Genomic DNA, 15,107 nt, shown 5'->3' on the forward strand with positions numbered 1-15,107 from the left:
GGTTGATTATTTATTAGAGGTTACAGTGTATGCTGCAGTGAATTTGATGCATCTCCAGCTATTTGTGCTGCTTTTATGGCTTAATCGGATTTAGTAATTGTGCCTTTCTTCTTCTTTAATTATGACTGTAATAAAACTGCTTGATTTTATAGTGCCCATTTGACTTCTTTCTGCAAGCTTGTAATTCATTTAGCAATTTAAATATAGTGTAAATTGATTTTTCACAGTCAGCTCTATTGAAGTGCTAAGGGATGCAAAAAGCTGCTTGTGGCAGTCAGACTGAAGTAAGACAAAGTCTGTAGCACACTGGTCCACAGACAGGAATAGAAAAGGAATAGTTCATCCAAAAAGTAAAATTCTGTTTTCATAATACTGTTATCTGTAAAAACATATAGGCATAAAGTTCTATACATTTACAGCTGCTTTATTGAATCCATGGGAACAACATGGGACAGCATGTTTAAATCATTTTCTTTCTAAACATTTGGCGGCAACTAAGACAATGTGTGAATTATGCCTATTCAGACTTTTCAAACAGTTTATGTGAAACATCTCGAAGATCTAACACCAAAACATTCATCCCATCTGACATAACTCTAATCACAGAATATATATAAAATATATACATTCCTTTTTTCCCAAAATGCTAATGCTGTTAAAAAAAGAAAAAAGAAAAAAACAGCAAAAAAAGAATACATGACAAGTACTGGACTTTAAATGTACTTACAGTAAGAAGAAAAAGAACAGATTATTATTTAAAACAAACAAACAAACAAACAAACAAACAAAGAAACAAACAGCTTTACAAGAACATAAAAAATTCTAAATATCGAAAAATTATATATCAGCTTAAGTACACATTTTTTTTAATGTAGAACACACCAAAACAAATCAACAAATCTTTGTCATTGTAAATAAAATCACATAATGGTCTATACATTTATTTATCTGACTGCATTAATTTCTCATGGATTAAACAAAAACACTGAGTAAAAATGACACAATTGAAAACTGATCAAAAAAGAAACACTGCGATTTAACACCTAAAGTATATGGTAATGCGAACTCCGCAAATTTTGCTAAAGCTTTAAAGTGTAATTTCTGTGCCATTAGCGACACCAAACGAAGTTGCAAATATGTTGAAGACATAAAAGACTGTTTTCGAACAGGTTTCCCCAACACTCCAGTCATCGGCCAAACAGATAATCTGGCCCCAAAACCAGTTTGTGGTGTTTCTAAGGCAAATCTGTGTTGTCATTCTTTTATAAACCAACCAATTAAATCTGACTCTCAAGCAACATATCAGTGGAATGATAAACCGTACATGAGGAAGGCTTGTGTTTATCGTTTGGCAACGAAATTCAGTATGGTCAAAATAGGGTAAATGTGACTTGACAAAATAGACAATTTTCAGTGATGAACAAAGATATGATTATCTTTTTTCTGAAAAAACAAACAAACAAACAAACAATTGTTTGAAAAACATTAAAGCGATTGTAAAAATGTCCATTGTGCCACCCGATATAAAAAATATAGATAATCGCAAAGAACAAGACTGATAAAAATGCTTTTAGGAATCTCAAAAAATAGCTACACTTAAAACACTGAGTTTTTGCTTGATTGGCTTAGCACATGTCCTTATATGGGCTTGGTCGGGTGCAGGAAGTCCTCGCGGCAATTGAACTGAGGTAAACTCACAGCTGGCGGTAACTTAGAAAAGACTGTACCTTTTAAATCAAAGCTCAGCAAAGTCTTTTTAGGTGACATTGAATACTGAAACAGAATTTATAAGATTCTGTGGATTGCTGGGCTGAGGGGTGGGGTCACAGTTCTGAGGGGGCGGGGCTAGATTGCAAAGTCATCCTGAGGGGCAGGGCAGAAGGCAGAGCTTCTGAGCATATCGAGGCAATTAACAAGGATAAGCGTGCCAGTGAGGTGTTTCCAGCGTTTGGTGATGGGGTTCTTCATTCGGTCCAGACCCATGTGCAGTTCGTGGATGACGTCACGGTAACTGTCCCCGATCTGAGCAGCCCATGTCAACAGGAAGTCATAGGCTGGTTTCCACATGGCCTGAAACAATGAGGTAAACAATGGTTATGGGATTATCCTAACAATGGTTATTCTAAACAGGTTACAAGTCTGACAAATAGTCAAAAATTATTGAGAGGTTACATGGTCCAAAATGAACACTAAAGCACCAAAAGCAAAGACAAAACGCCTATTGAGCTGCTTACTAAAATGCGTCAATTTAAAAATTTATTTTAAGGGACAATACAGTATATTTAAATTCATTTATATTCATGGAATTTTCCCTCAAGAATTCCATGTAGCTACACAAATTGGGAATATTCCTCACATTAAATCACCAAAATGAATAAAATCACAATCTTCATGTATTTGTGACAAGAAGAGTTTCACAAACTTTTTTTTCAAGTGAAAATAACCTGTGCTGTTTCTCACAAATATGCAAGGAAAACAAATAAAATTCTCACTAACATAGGTACAATATATATATATATATATATATATATATACATACACATACATACATACACACACACCGATCAGCCACAACATTAAAACTACCTGCCTAATACTGTGTTGGTCCCCCTCGTGCCACCAAAACAGCACCAACCCACATATCAGAATAGCATTCTGAGATGATTTTCTTCTCACCACAATTGTACAGAGTGGTTATCTAAGTTACCGTAGACTTTGTCAGTTTGAACCAGTTTGGCCATTAAATGAATACAAAATTTTCAATTGAAAATGTTCTCAATTTACCTGCCAGTGACCATCATTCCAGCATTGATAATTTTGGACCCTAAACAGTTATAAATGTTCATATCTTGTGAGAAAGTTGTGTAATTCACAAATGTGAACAGTACCCTTCCATATTGTTCTTACTGTAAATTGCATTGAAAGGGATGTTTTGTGAATGTGTCCTCACCTCACTGTCCACCACCCCAGTTTTATCCCTGTGTGGAGCTTCGTAAGCCTCCATTTGTTGCCTGGATACATGGGCGAGTTTTTCGGCGAGCTCTCTCCAGCGAGGGGCCACCTCCACTGCTGTCGTCAGCAACACAAAGTCCATAATGAGCCGTGCCACCAAACCCTGACAATCCATTTTCAACAGTGCCTGGGTGAGAAAGTGAGACAGAGAGAAACACGATATTAGTTTAGTATCCACGGGCCATAAAACAGCCCTCCCTGCTGAAAAAAGAAGCTTAAAGCGTGAGGTGGTTTGTGGGTTTTCGCTGGTTTTAAGCTAGTTTAGCTGGTCGGCCAGCTAGTCTCCCAGCCTGACAAGTGCCCAAAATCCCTCTAACACCACCAAAACAGACCAGAATAACCAGTTTATCCAGGCCTTCAGACCAGCTCACCACTTAAGATTGGATAAAATGTGTTCTTGAACACTCATAATGAAAAGAATGGATCACATAAAAGTCTAGAATGAGTTTACAAAGTATTTACAAACATACAAAATTAACTGAAAAAGAAAAAAAATGCAAGTCTTCAAACTTTTTCACACTGAGCAAAGAGTCTAAAATATTAGACTGCAATGATCTGTTCATTTATTCAGAGGTTCTGTCAATTTTTGTACTGTCCAGATGCCGAACAATTCATTCAATTCAACATTTTTCAGAAAATTACGAAAATTTGGCATCACACCAGCTGCGATGCGACAAGTTTCCAGCAAAAAAAATAAAAATAAAAAGAATTTGTCCACTGATTGCGCAATTACAGTTCAAGACAAGCAGGTGTAGATAATGCGATTGTAGCTCGGCTTTGTTCAGCATGTATGCACATTAATCAGACCACAATTGGCCTTGGCGTTGTGCGCATTCCAAAAGACAGAGGTAATGCGCAACGTGTATTTAACCTGCCGTTTTTATCGTCCTTCAATCAAATATTCGATTTCTCATTGTGTCATGTATACTTGGACAGACAGATGAAGACTATAGCTAGACTATGAAAAAAACAGCTGTAGCTTGATTATAACTGCACATAATGTTGGTTCAACAATTTGTTTATTGTATACTTGGTGTGTTAAATTAATGTATGTGTCATTTAATTTGTTTAATCATTAATACAGAACATTTCCCTGGCAACATCATTAACACTATTGCTGCCCCCTGATTTTGCACAACATTTCCATAATACCTCATAATGACATTCTAATGTGAGCCATTAGAGGATTTCATTAGAACAGTAATTTGATAGTTTCTATAAAATGATGTCTAGGGCTCTTGCAAATAGCCCATGCAAAATGGCATGCAAATAACCTGACTGAAAATCTTTCTAGTACCATTTTTTCATTTACCACTTGAGATTACATTCTGCTGTGATAAAGATGCACTATAAAAGGTTGCTAGAAGGAATTTAAAGCAGAATGAAACGGAAGTTACGACTGACTTCCGTATTGTGACATATTTCCGAGTGAAACAGCTTATTGAACAAGAAAAAAATGTAGGGCGGGGATTTGGGTTTATCCATTGGTTGTTGATTGGATTGAGAAAATATGGGCGTTGCATAGCGGAATGGAGGCAGATCTGAATGTGAGTTTGCAGTGGACACACACACCCCTACCACCGTGGTGCTCGAGTCAGAGCTGGTTATCGGTGAAACTGAGCAGCGATCAACACATTTTTATCAAACTGACAACATAAACGCACGAGCACATCGCAGTCTTTGCTTACAAAGAGGCTATAGCTGTTGAAAAACGAGTGAGTAAAAGATGACCATATTTTAACGTTTTAAATCACAATACACTAAATATAAAGGAAAAAACACTTACTCGTGCTGTGCATCCCAAGATAACTGCATTCAAAAATATAAATAAACTCCAGAGGCATCAAAAGCATTGTATTCATTAGTGATCACCTCAGCAATTCAGCCGTGAAATATCTCGAACACAATTGCAAATTCGCTGTTATTCCTCCTCATTCGAAATGTAAATTCAAGCCAGCTGACCCATATCCAAGGAAGTTTGGGTTAAGGAAAGATAGTTTTGAAAGAAAACAGTCGAAAATACATCTTGCCATATTCACCAACATTCGATTGACGCTTCGTTCAACTAAACGCAAGGTTGTGGTATTTATAAGAAAGGAGTTTAAGCAGACTAAATGATTGGAGAAGTCTTGCATACGTCACCAGAGAGAAGTCTGTCGTTTCACTGGAAGATCGAGTTATTATATTTTGATTAAAGATTACGAGGTCAAAAAATAAATAAAAAAATGCATGGATGAACCATTCACAATGAGATCAATAACATGCATTTAGAAAATAGATAGGGTGAATTTTCATTTCATGCCGTCTTTAAGTAAAAACTGAGTGAAATCAGACATGAACACAAACAAAACAGACTGAAAAACAGAAATGTAAAAAAAAATTGGAATAAGGACACATCATAGACTTCTACTGTTTCTATATAAAGCTACGTAACTACAAATACTACAGACTAACCCAAACTCGACAACCTGACCATACATAAAATCGACATGTTGCTTTAGAACGTTCATGTTTGCTGAAATCAACCCAATTCAGCCAAATTACTTAAAAACTGCCATTTTCTTCTAGCGCTACTGATAGCGTGTTGCGTAAACAACCTCCAAACCACAGGTTCTAGTCCCACAGAAGCCTCGAGTTATACAAACGCAGGTATCTCCAGACCTCCTCACATACGCACTCTTGATGTGCACGGTAGGGATGTGCATGGATAGTCGACATTCAGATTACCGTTAGATGCGCCACTATTCGAATATCAATATCACTACTAGGTTATTCTAAACATACAATACAGGTCTGCAACCTGACCCGAGGTCGACTAGTTCCGACAAACCATCAGGTTTTCTGGCCAGGTTTGGGTCAGTTTTCCAAGTATAGGGTGAGTTAGGACTATTCTAACATGCTTTTGTGTGCATCTGCACTGTTTTTCTATTATAGATCAGTGATACTGACATGCGCTGGATGGAAGCCTTTGATTGTTGTGCTGGCTGAACCTCACTTTTTTTTCTTTTAGTGCCTCGAGCAGGATTTCCACATTTTTAGACACCGAGTAAAAGTTAAAAAGACTTACATTTTTATAAACGCATCTTGAAACACCTGCGTTGTGTTTTATTCATTGTGCTGTGTTCTGAAGAAGAGTACTTCAGACTTTTAAACCATTAAACTTGATTCCAGTTTGTTTTTCACTGAGCAACGTTTCAGCACTTTATGAACGATAAGAGTGTTTTTTTCCCTTTTGCTCTGGTGTGCGTATTTAGTACAATAATTAGACAAGTTCAATGTAATTTTATTTTAAACCATTTAAAAATGTGAAATGTGAGAATGTGTGATTACGTCTTCTTCTAGCACTTCTTCCTGACAACAACGGCTCAACTGTGAGTGTTACTGCAAATAATTCCAGGCGTATGTGCAATCTGCGTGTTCAGAGTACGAACGGTTAGAAAAATGAGTCTGGACACGTTCAGTGCTCAGGCAATCTGCTGACTTAAAATTTAAGTAAGGACATACCATAGATTTCTATTGATTTTTGTTGTTGTTGTTTTTTATTATTTTTTAAATTAAGCTAGACCCAAAGACCCAATCCATAATCCAACCCCTAAAGTATAACCTTTAGATTTTTTTAGGATAAAACAAACAAACAAACAAACAAACATTTTATTAGCAAATTGATTTTCCAATTAAGGACGTCCCCAAATGTTTCCATTTAAGGGAGGTTTTGTCAAATGAAGCTCACTTCTAGGGGCAATTTTGTTAGAAAACAACAGCTAAGTAACCCATCCCCCACACACTTTGCCATATAGAAGAATGGATTTGAAAAGGGAGAACTGCAAGGTCAGGAATGTCTGTTTTTCCCCTTCACATTATCTCTCTGTCACTCTTTTTCATATAATCTTCTCTCTGTGGCCACCAAAGGCGAATGACTGAATCCTTCAAAGGGCCCGACCGACTCTGTTTCCTGCCACACACACAAACACAGCCATGTTTAGAATGGGAAGGGACCCCAGGGGTCCAAGAGAATGGAGTGGTAATCCCCTCTCTCCTTCATGCTCGTTGAGGAAAGATGGAAAGAAAAGAGCAACTGGAGCTGGGGGAGATTCTTAGCGAAACGATAAGATATTTACAATAATGAGAATGTAGTACACACCACATCTCCCTGTCAGGTATATAAATTTGATGACTTCCATTTCATTGCTGTATGGGGAGCCATTGTCTGCATATAAGTGTTTTGGGGTGAAGGAGGTGGAAACTTCCGGAACAAGGAAGAATCGCTTCAACTGAAGTCCAGAGCGCCTCATAAAAGTTTGAGGTGTTTGAGGTGAAATTTACAGTCTCAAAAAGCATTTGTAAATTTAAAACTAAATGACTTACATCACATTTTCATTAAGGGCCAGAGAAAAATAGTAATGTAAAGTTATGACAGTTTTTAAAAGTTACAACCTTTGTTTTTGGTGTAAGAAATATTGACTTACATTAAGTAGACTTCAAGGGAAAAACAGTAGAATATGGTACAATTTGGAATACGCTTTTGCGTCCATTTGCACTGTTTTTCAATTGTTTTCCTAAGTTAACATGTGCTAGAATGGTTTTTTTAACCATTGCGCTGCGTTTCACTTTTGGGTCATTGGCAAATAAAGGTGTCTGTGGTCATAACATTTTTAAATATTTTAATAATTTAGTTTAAAACACACATGCCAAGTTTACAAAAAATGTAAAGCATTTTCAATTTTCAATGCTTTCATCATGTCAAACGTCATGTGGTGCAACCACCAAGTAAAACGCATTACAATACTTTACCTGCACTTTGAATACATGAGAGTTTAAACAACTTAAATCATTAATTTTAAAAAGTTTTCAAACCTAGGAGTAAATGTATAAATTAATTTATTTATTTTGAGTCAAGAATATCAAAATGTTTTGTCTGCACTATTCATGCCAACATTCCATTTTTCTTAAATTTCAAGATTTATTTTGTGTCTTTGGATTGTTACGCCACATTATATATTTTTAACTTTAAGCCCAAAACCAATTTATAAATAAGTTTCAGTTATGTGACCTTCGTCAGGTATTTTTAAAAAAATCTTGTTTATTTACTTTACTATTACTTCTTGTGTTTTTCCCACACAACTGCTGAAAATCGATAAGATGTGTGGTGTTTTATTTTCTTCTTTTTTTGTAAACACTGACTTTATGCAGCAGAAAAAAAAAAAAATCAAAATGGCTTTGAACTGTAATTGTTTTGTGTGAATTGCATTTGTAATGTATTTTTAATAATTTAATAGATCTGGACAAAAACTAGCTTTATGTCATTGACTTTTGTTCAACGTCTCATGTTGTTTAGATGCCACGTCAAGTTAAAAACATGTCTCGAGATAGCTGTGTTATGTTCTATTCAGCCTGATCTTATACACGTTTCGCTGCAGTTTCCAAGTGAAATGTCCAGCGGGGGGCGCCAAAAGCGAGTGAAATGGTGTAATAAATAGAAGAGGTTTTAAAAATAAATATTAGATGGAGGTTTTAATTAGTAAAATGTACCTCCCTAACCTAAAATGTTAACCTAAACCTAACTAATAGTGTTCTTAAAAAGTAAATGAGAGGTGAACAAAACGACATACTTACCCTAAACCAACGCCTTAACCAAACCCATAGTGTCCAAAAAAAAATGGAAAAGCTAATTTTCTGAAGCAACCATGTCATTTTGCGATGCTTCTATGACACTTTCGTCTCATTTGTCAGCTTGCATGCTTGGCTGGGCTCGAACCGCGGACTTCGAGTCTGAAGTCCAACACTCTATCAGGTGAGATACCGTGCGAGCTAATCACATTGGAATAAGTATGTAATCGTAGGTCTGTCAGTAATATAAGCGTTGAAATGTATCATTTTAAATGATATGTTAGAGTAAAAATGTATCGATATCAATACATAGCATTGTGTGATTAATAGTGCTAAAAATAAGTGTTAAAGTCATAATCAGCTGTGAAAGTGAATAAAACGCACCCTTGTTTTAGTGCCTCTAGTGTTCATTTCACGAGGAAACTGCAACAAAACAGAACAAGACACGTAAAAGTCAGTTTGTAAAAATTAAATAGGTGGGTTTCCATCCAACTATTTTTATGCACATTTTGAAACTGCACATAAGAAATCCTGAATGGAAATGCTTGATATGCGAATAAACTTTCTAAATTCGCTTAGAATTTAATGCGCTAGGAGGAGGTGGATTTTCTAGAGTTTCGCATTAGTTAAAATGTGCATTAAGGTAATGGAAACGGTTTATTCGCAAAACGATGACGTGTTTTGACCATTCGTGCATGTGTTATGAGTGTGCGATAGCTTGATGTGACTAGCCCACTAAAAGGTCCGACCTTGGCACACAATTCTTTGAACATAGCGCTTGTCATTCGTAAGTGTTTAACCCACAGCTGACCGACAAAGTGGGTCCTCACAATCTGCCAGAACAGTTTTGAGAGTGGGCGCTCCCAGGTATGCGGAGACTGATGGTGTGTGGGCATTGCAGCTATTTCAGCCCACATTATATCAGATATTACACTTATTCTGCTGTGTCTCGTGGATGCATTTAATAAAATTAGATATTTTTCTCCTGTCTTGCAATTAAAACTCTCCCCAAAGCAGGGAGAGGTCCATTATGACGAGCCGGCTCCCTCATAATAATGTGCATTACATTTTCAGTGTAAACATACTACTCGCACAACTTACACTTCAAAATGACGTAAAATAGTGCAGAAGTGTGCGGTTTGGGACGCACCTTAGGTTGGTTCTCTTTGTTGCATCGCGTCTTGCTTTGTTTAGCGCAAGAACGTGTTTGGTCTGAACAGTCTTTTAGGTTCTAGAGACTCAAATACATGTGTCTGTGTGATTCCACACAAACAATACACTGATTGAGATTGTGAGGAATGTAAAAATACTTGTATAAACAGTATTTATATTCATGATGGTGGCAGCCTGAAATTCGTTGCGATTCTATCTCAATCCACAGGGTACAGATGGCTCATGAATACGCTAATGCTTTTCTGAAAAAACAATTTCCACCTATTCTGTTTTTTCCCTAGATTCCCTCACATTTCTCTTGCCCTTTCTTTCTGCACACTCTGATTTGATTGCTGCCTGATCCATGCCTGATAATCCAGGCAAACACCATCACCGTGTTCTGGGCCAGAGAGAAGATTCTTGTTTGGAGCTGTTGAAAGTACCCAAGAGGTCTGCTGACTCCTGACATTTGGGATGAGATGGCAAAATGTCATAGTCATTAGCTGGAAAAATTAGAACAGCCAAACAGCCCCAGGTAATTTTCTTCCTTGCCAAATGGCCTTGTAATTTATTATCCTTGGAAGACTTGCCTCACATGAACATTCACAGGAAATGTACAGAAATGCATTATTGTTTCTAACAACGCATTCAACTACCCTTTAAACTATGACTAATGAAGCTACACTTTTCAGTCCTTTGAATCTGTAAATTCTTAATGATTCCCATCCCTAATGCACAACAGGGTAAAAATAAAATCATACTAAATGCAAATAATAAAAGGCAATGCACTGTAAGTACTATCCATTACTTTGCGCTTGTCAAAGAGCAGGAAGAAAGCTTGATAGCAATTCCCTCCATAAATCAGTCTGCAATGGTTCTTTCCTCTAAGTCAGGGAACAGAATTGGCTCTAAAATGGAAGATTTATTTGTTGTTTGAGCACATCTAGTCAGTCCAGGGTCAGCCGTCTACAGAGTTGGTTTGGTGGCCCTCCCTGTATAGACTTGTTTTAATGCATTCACTTCCTGAGTCTCTTCATCTTGGTGGCCTCAGACCTGAAAGAAGGTGACTGAACTCCATAAACAATGGGGACTGTTATAGCTTAGTGTTTGCTTTGCAGGCAAGATCATAAAGAGTGGTCAGTCCCAAAAAATGAGGTAAAATATCATGAAAGCATAACCGATTGGATGTTCATTTTGAAAAATGAACATGTGAGGTCAATTAAGGGGGCTTTCACACTGGGCACGATTGCTGCGGTCCGATTCCGAGTGTGATTGTTCCCGATGCACCCCCCCCCACCGCCCTGCAGCTTTGGTCTGGTTTCACGCTCAATTGATTCTATCGAACCCCGGTCCATTTGCGTTCATCTTACATCATCACAAACACGCATGGAGAACACAACTTTGGTTTGGGTTATTTTTTTTGGTGCCATTATGCACAGCAGAGTGAACAACAACTACGTAGATGTGTGCTTCATTGCGTAACTCATCAGATGTCCAGGGGAAGGCGGCTTGCTGCTGCTCGCAAACGGTGTTTTTGGAGGAGACAGCTGATTGCAAGGAATTAATTTGCATCTTTATTTACACCGCACGCTTACTCGCGCTCGTGTCCAAGGTGAAGTTATCGCCACTGTCATCTCCTATTATACCCAATATTCATAACCTATAATAGTATTTATATATAGTATTTATAAGGTGTATAGATAGATAGATAGATAGATAGATAGATGTCGTCATCGGCTAAAACGCATGCGTAGGTTACGTTACTTCCTGAATGAGTGTGCACCCGAGTCAGAGTTGCTTTCACATTCACGCGAATCGCGAAACAGTTCCATTGCAACCGAACTCAGACCACCTCCTACAGGTAGTCTCGGGTTCGGTACCGCAGTGCGCTCCCCGGTCCGCATGACAGCTTTCACATTACCAATTTTTCAGGCGAACCATGCTGTGTTTCGAACTAAACTGCCAGTGTGAAAGCACCCTAAGTGTCAATGGAAACATGCCTCCTGTTTGTCTTTCTGATTAGAATCTGACATGAAAAACTTCTATGGTGAGCTGAAAAACAACATAACTACAGTTAACACTCCGAATTCTTTTCCAGATTTCAAAGACATTGGAATATAAAGTCCTCTGCCGGAATGGGACAGAAGTATTTCAACCACATGCAATTTGGCCAAAAAACCTCATGAGTCACCAGGTTAATGATGGAAAAGGATGAGCTTGGGAGGACAGGACCTCAGGCATGATCAGAATCATTCAGGAATGCCCCTACAATGGAATGTTCTGGAATTAGAACACAGAACATTCCAGAGGCCAGGGGGCCACCTGTTTGAAATGTGACCATATTAATGAGGCTAGTCTGCTGAATCAGAAATACCAGAAGAATGGACAATGCTGTTTGAAATAGAGCAAAGCTCAGACCTCTATGTTAACGTAACCATACTGCACAAAGACATTGGTATAAACTGCCTAGTAGCCGCTAACACTGCGTCAAGAACCAGTGAAAATACCGTTGTTTTGGACAAAAAGATTATGCTGCACCAAATTCACACCACTGGTTGGGTCAATTTTGGGCTGGTCAAACAAACAAAGTGCCAAATGGCTTGATTATAGTTGTTTCTTTGGATACAAAAAATGTGCATACAGTAGGTACTAAATACTGCAAACATAATAAAAGTAGTATGGTGCTAAGCTATTTTAAACATAGACAAAGAAAGAAATTGAATGCAGAACCTCAGTATAGCCATGTTTGCAACCGGTAACCTATTTCAAATAGCTCAAGGACTACACAGGACTTATCAGGACCTTGTAGCCTACTAACAGACTTATCTCAAATTACAGCTCATAACAACCGCTGGTCATGTTCAGGGCCGGTACTAAGATTCGATCTTTGGTGGGGCATTTGTATGTTTTGGGGGTGGGGGGAGTGCCCCTTGATCATTTAGCTGTCAGCCAGGGCAGAGGCATCAAAAGTTTGCAAATCCTTTTCCAAAGTATGTTGTAATGGAGAGCTAAGTTTACATTAATTTATGGATATGAAAAAACCCTACATAGAGTATTTATAGGAGGTTAAGAATTAGTGTATGCAAAAAATAAACCAAATGGGAGCCATACACTAATGTAAGGGGAACACACTGTGTTTGATAGGGAAATAATCATCGGTTTCTGGACAGAACTTGCTATAACACTATGAACGGATCCTTAGGGTTGCCTAAGTTAGACCTGGAAGCAGCACAGAAACCAATTTCAGGTATAACAGGAACCATTCTAATCACTAAAAAATAGTAACTGTGACAGAATAGTGACTGAATGCATGTCTCTCAAATGAGATTGGTACACCATTCACCCTCAGCACATTATTGTCCACTTTCTATGGAGACAACCTGACAGCAATGATTGACAGCTGGAATTGACCTGTGAGCTTCAGAACTGTGGCAGCACTCATCTCTTATTCTACAGTTTAGATATGTGCTTTGCCTCCCTGTATTATACTAGTTTAGAAAGAGATGATGAGAAAGAGATGGAGAGAGAAGAGAAAGGCAACAGCAGGGGGGAAGGCAAGCTGAAGAGTGGGAGGAAGACAAAAGATTTACTTTCTTAGTTGTAAAACTGAATAAAATGAACCCAGCAAAGATTTTCTATTCCTCTTGTGACAAGCATAATGAGCCCAGTTTTATTCTCCAGTTGAAAGGCTTTTACCTCTCAGAGAGAATACATAATATCAGATTTGTTCTGCATTTTAGCTGGCATATTATACAAGACATTCTATTTTTTTTATTAACTCATTTGGGTCTTCCAAATGGACAATGGGTCCATTCACTTCCATTGTGAGTGCTTTACTGTAACCATGATTTTTGCTTTTTTGTTGTTAAATAAACAAGGGTAGAGTCGAAATTATTTTGGTGGTAATTAACATTATGCCACAAATTCTGTCGATTGAGCTTAACTTGTATTGAACCTGAAACATTCCTTTAAAGCACTTGAATTATTCAGTTAAAACCTTTTTATTAGGCCTATTTGGAATATTATCAGCAAATAGTGACATAAATTTCAGACTGTTCCTCACACAAAGCTATCCTATGGCTTCTGAAGACTTTAAATACAGTGCACAAGTCAAATGGACTGCTTTTATGATCATTTTATGGTGCTTTTTTTGTCATTTTGGAGTGCAAAATGTGGAAAAGTGTGGCCAGGAAAGCTACTGAAACTGAATAAAGTTCAATAGAAAAAAAGAAAGTCTTACGGGTTTGGAACAACAAACGGTGATGGTGAGTAAATGATGTCAGAATTTTCTTTTTTTGAGTAAACTAGTCCATTAACTTGTACTGGACACTGAAAATGCCTTTAATCATTCCAGACAGAGCTTAATCTTTGCATGTTTGCATTTCAGTCTAGCTAACTCTGTCCCATTAACTTCCATTTCAGGGAATGATGTGATTGCACCTCAGGTGTTTAACAAGCAATACATCACACCATCCAACATGCCGTAGAAATGAGTCATGGCTGCTGGATTTAGCCAGGTTCTCTTTGGCATCCTACCCTTACCTGGTTTTCAGATAGATTACACCTGACAAGATACACCATTGGCAGCACAAAAGTCTTGACTGAGAGCCTTGAGCTAAAGGTGTTTCCTCATCTGGAGGATTAGGGAAATAACTTACGGAAAATGTTTGATGACAGAGTTCACTGCGCCAAAAAAAACAAGAACCTTCTGAAATGAATGACCTCTATCGACAAGACCAGCTTGACCTTTCAACCATCTACGGTCATGTTGGAGAAATAATCACATTGGCTAGTAAATTTTTGTTTTTACTCACCAGACTTTTGATGTAGCGTAATGCAAATGAAGAAGATATTAAGCAAACCGAGAAAGTGGGCCTCTTCATATACAGGTGCATCTCAATAAACTAGAATGTCATGGAAAAGTTCATTTATTTCAGTAATTCAACTCAAATTGTGAAACTCGTGTATTAAATAAATTCAATGCACACAGACTGAAGTAGTTTAAGTCTTTGGTTCTTTTAATTGTGATGATTTTGGCTCACATTTAACAAAAACCCACCAATTCACTATCTCAAAAAATTAGAATATGGTGACATGCCAATCAGCTAATCAACTCAAAACACCTGCAAAGGTTTCCTGAGCCTTCAAAATGGTCTCTCAGTTTGGTTCCATAGGCTACACAATCATGGGGAAGACTGCTGATCTGACAGTTGTCCAGAAGACAATCATTGATACCCTTCACAAGGAGGGTAAGCCACAAACATTCATTGCCAAAGAAGCTGGCTGTTCACAGAGTGCTGTATCCAAGCATGTTAACAGAAAGTTGAGTGGAAGGA

At 37.7% G+C, this 15,107-nt stretch overlaps 1 protein-coding gene across 3 annotated transcripts in view; it reads right to left on the reverse strand.

Moving 5' to 3' along the window:
• Window positions 1-417: 417 nt before the first annotated feature.
• Window positions 418-15,107, reverse strand: part of LOC127438765 (SH3 domain-binding protein 4-A-like) — a 46,824-nt gene continuing 32,134 nt past the window's right edge. For all 3 annotated transcript variants that reach the window (XM_051694603.1, XM_051694602.1, XM_051694605.1), the window contains 2 exons: window positions 2,951-3,139; window positions 418-2,070 (listed from right to left, as the gene is read on the reverse strand). In XM_051694603.1, the coding sequence (XP_051550563.1) occupies window positions 1,846-2,070; window positions 2,951-3,139 (414 nt within the window). In that variant the 3' untranslated portion in view covers window positions 418-1,845. The remainder of the gene's footprint in view (window positions 2,071-2,950; window positions 3,140-15,107) is intronic.

This window comes from Myxocyprinus asiaticus, chromosome 50 (genome assembly GCF_019703515.2).
Source record: "Myxocyprinus asiaticus isolate MX2 ecotype Aquarium Trade chromosome 50, UBuf_Myxa_2, whole genome shotgun sequence".
Lineage (NCBI taxonomy): Eukaryota > Metazoa > Chordata > Actinopteri > Cypriniformes > Catostomidae > Myxocyprinus > Myxocyprinus asiaticus.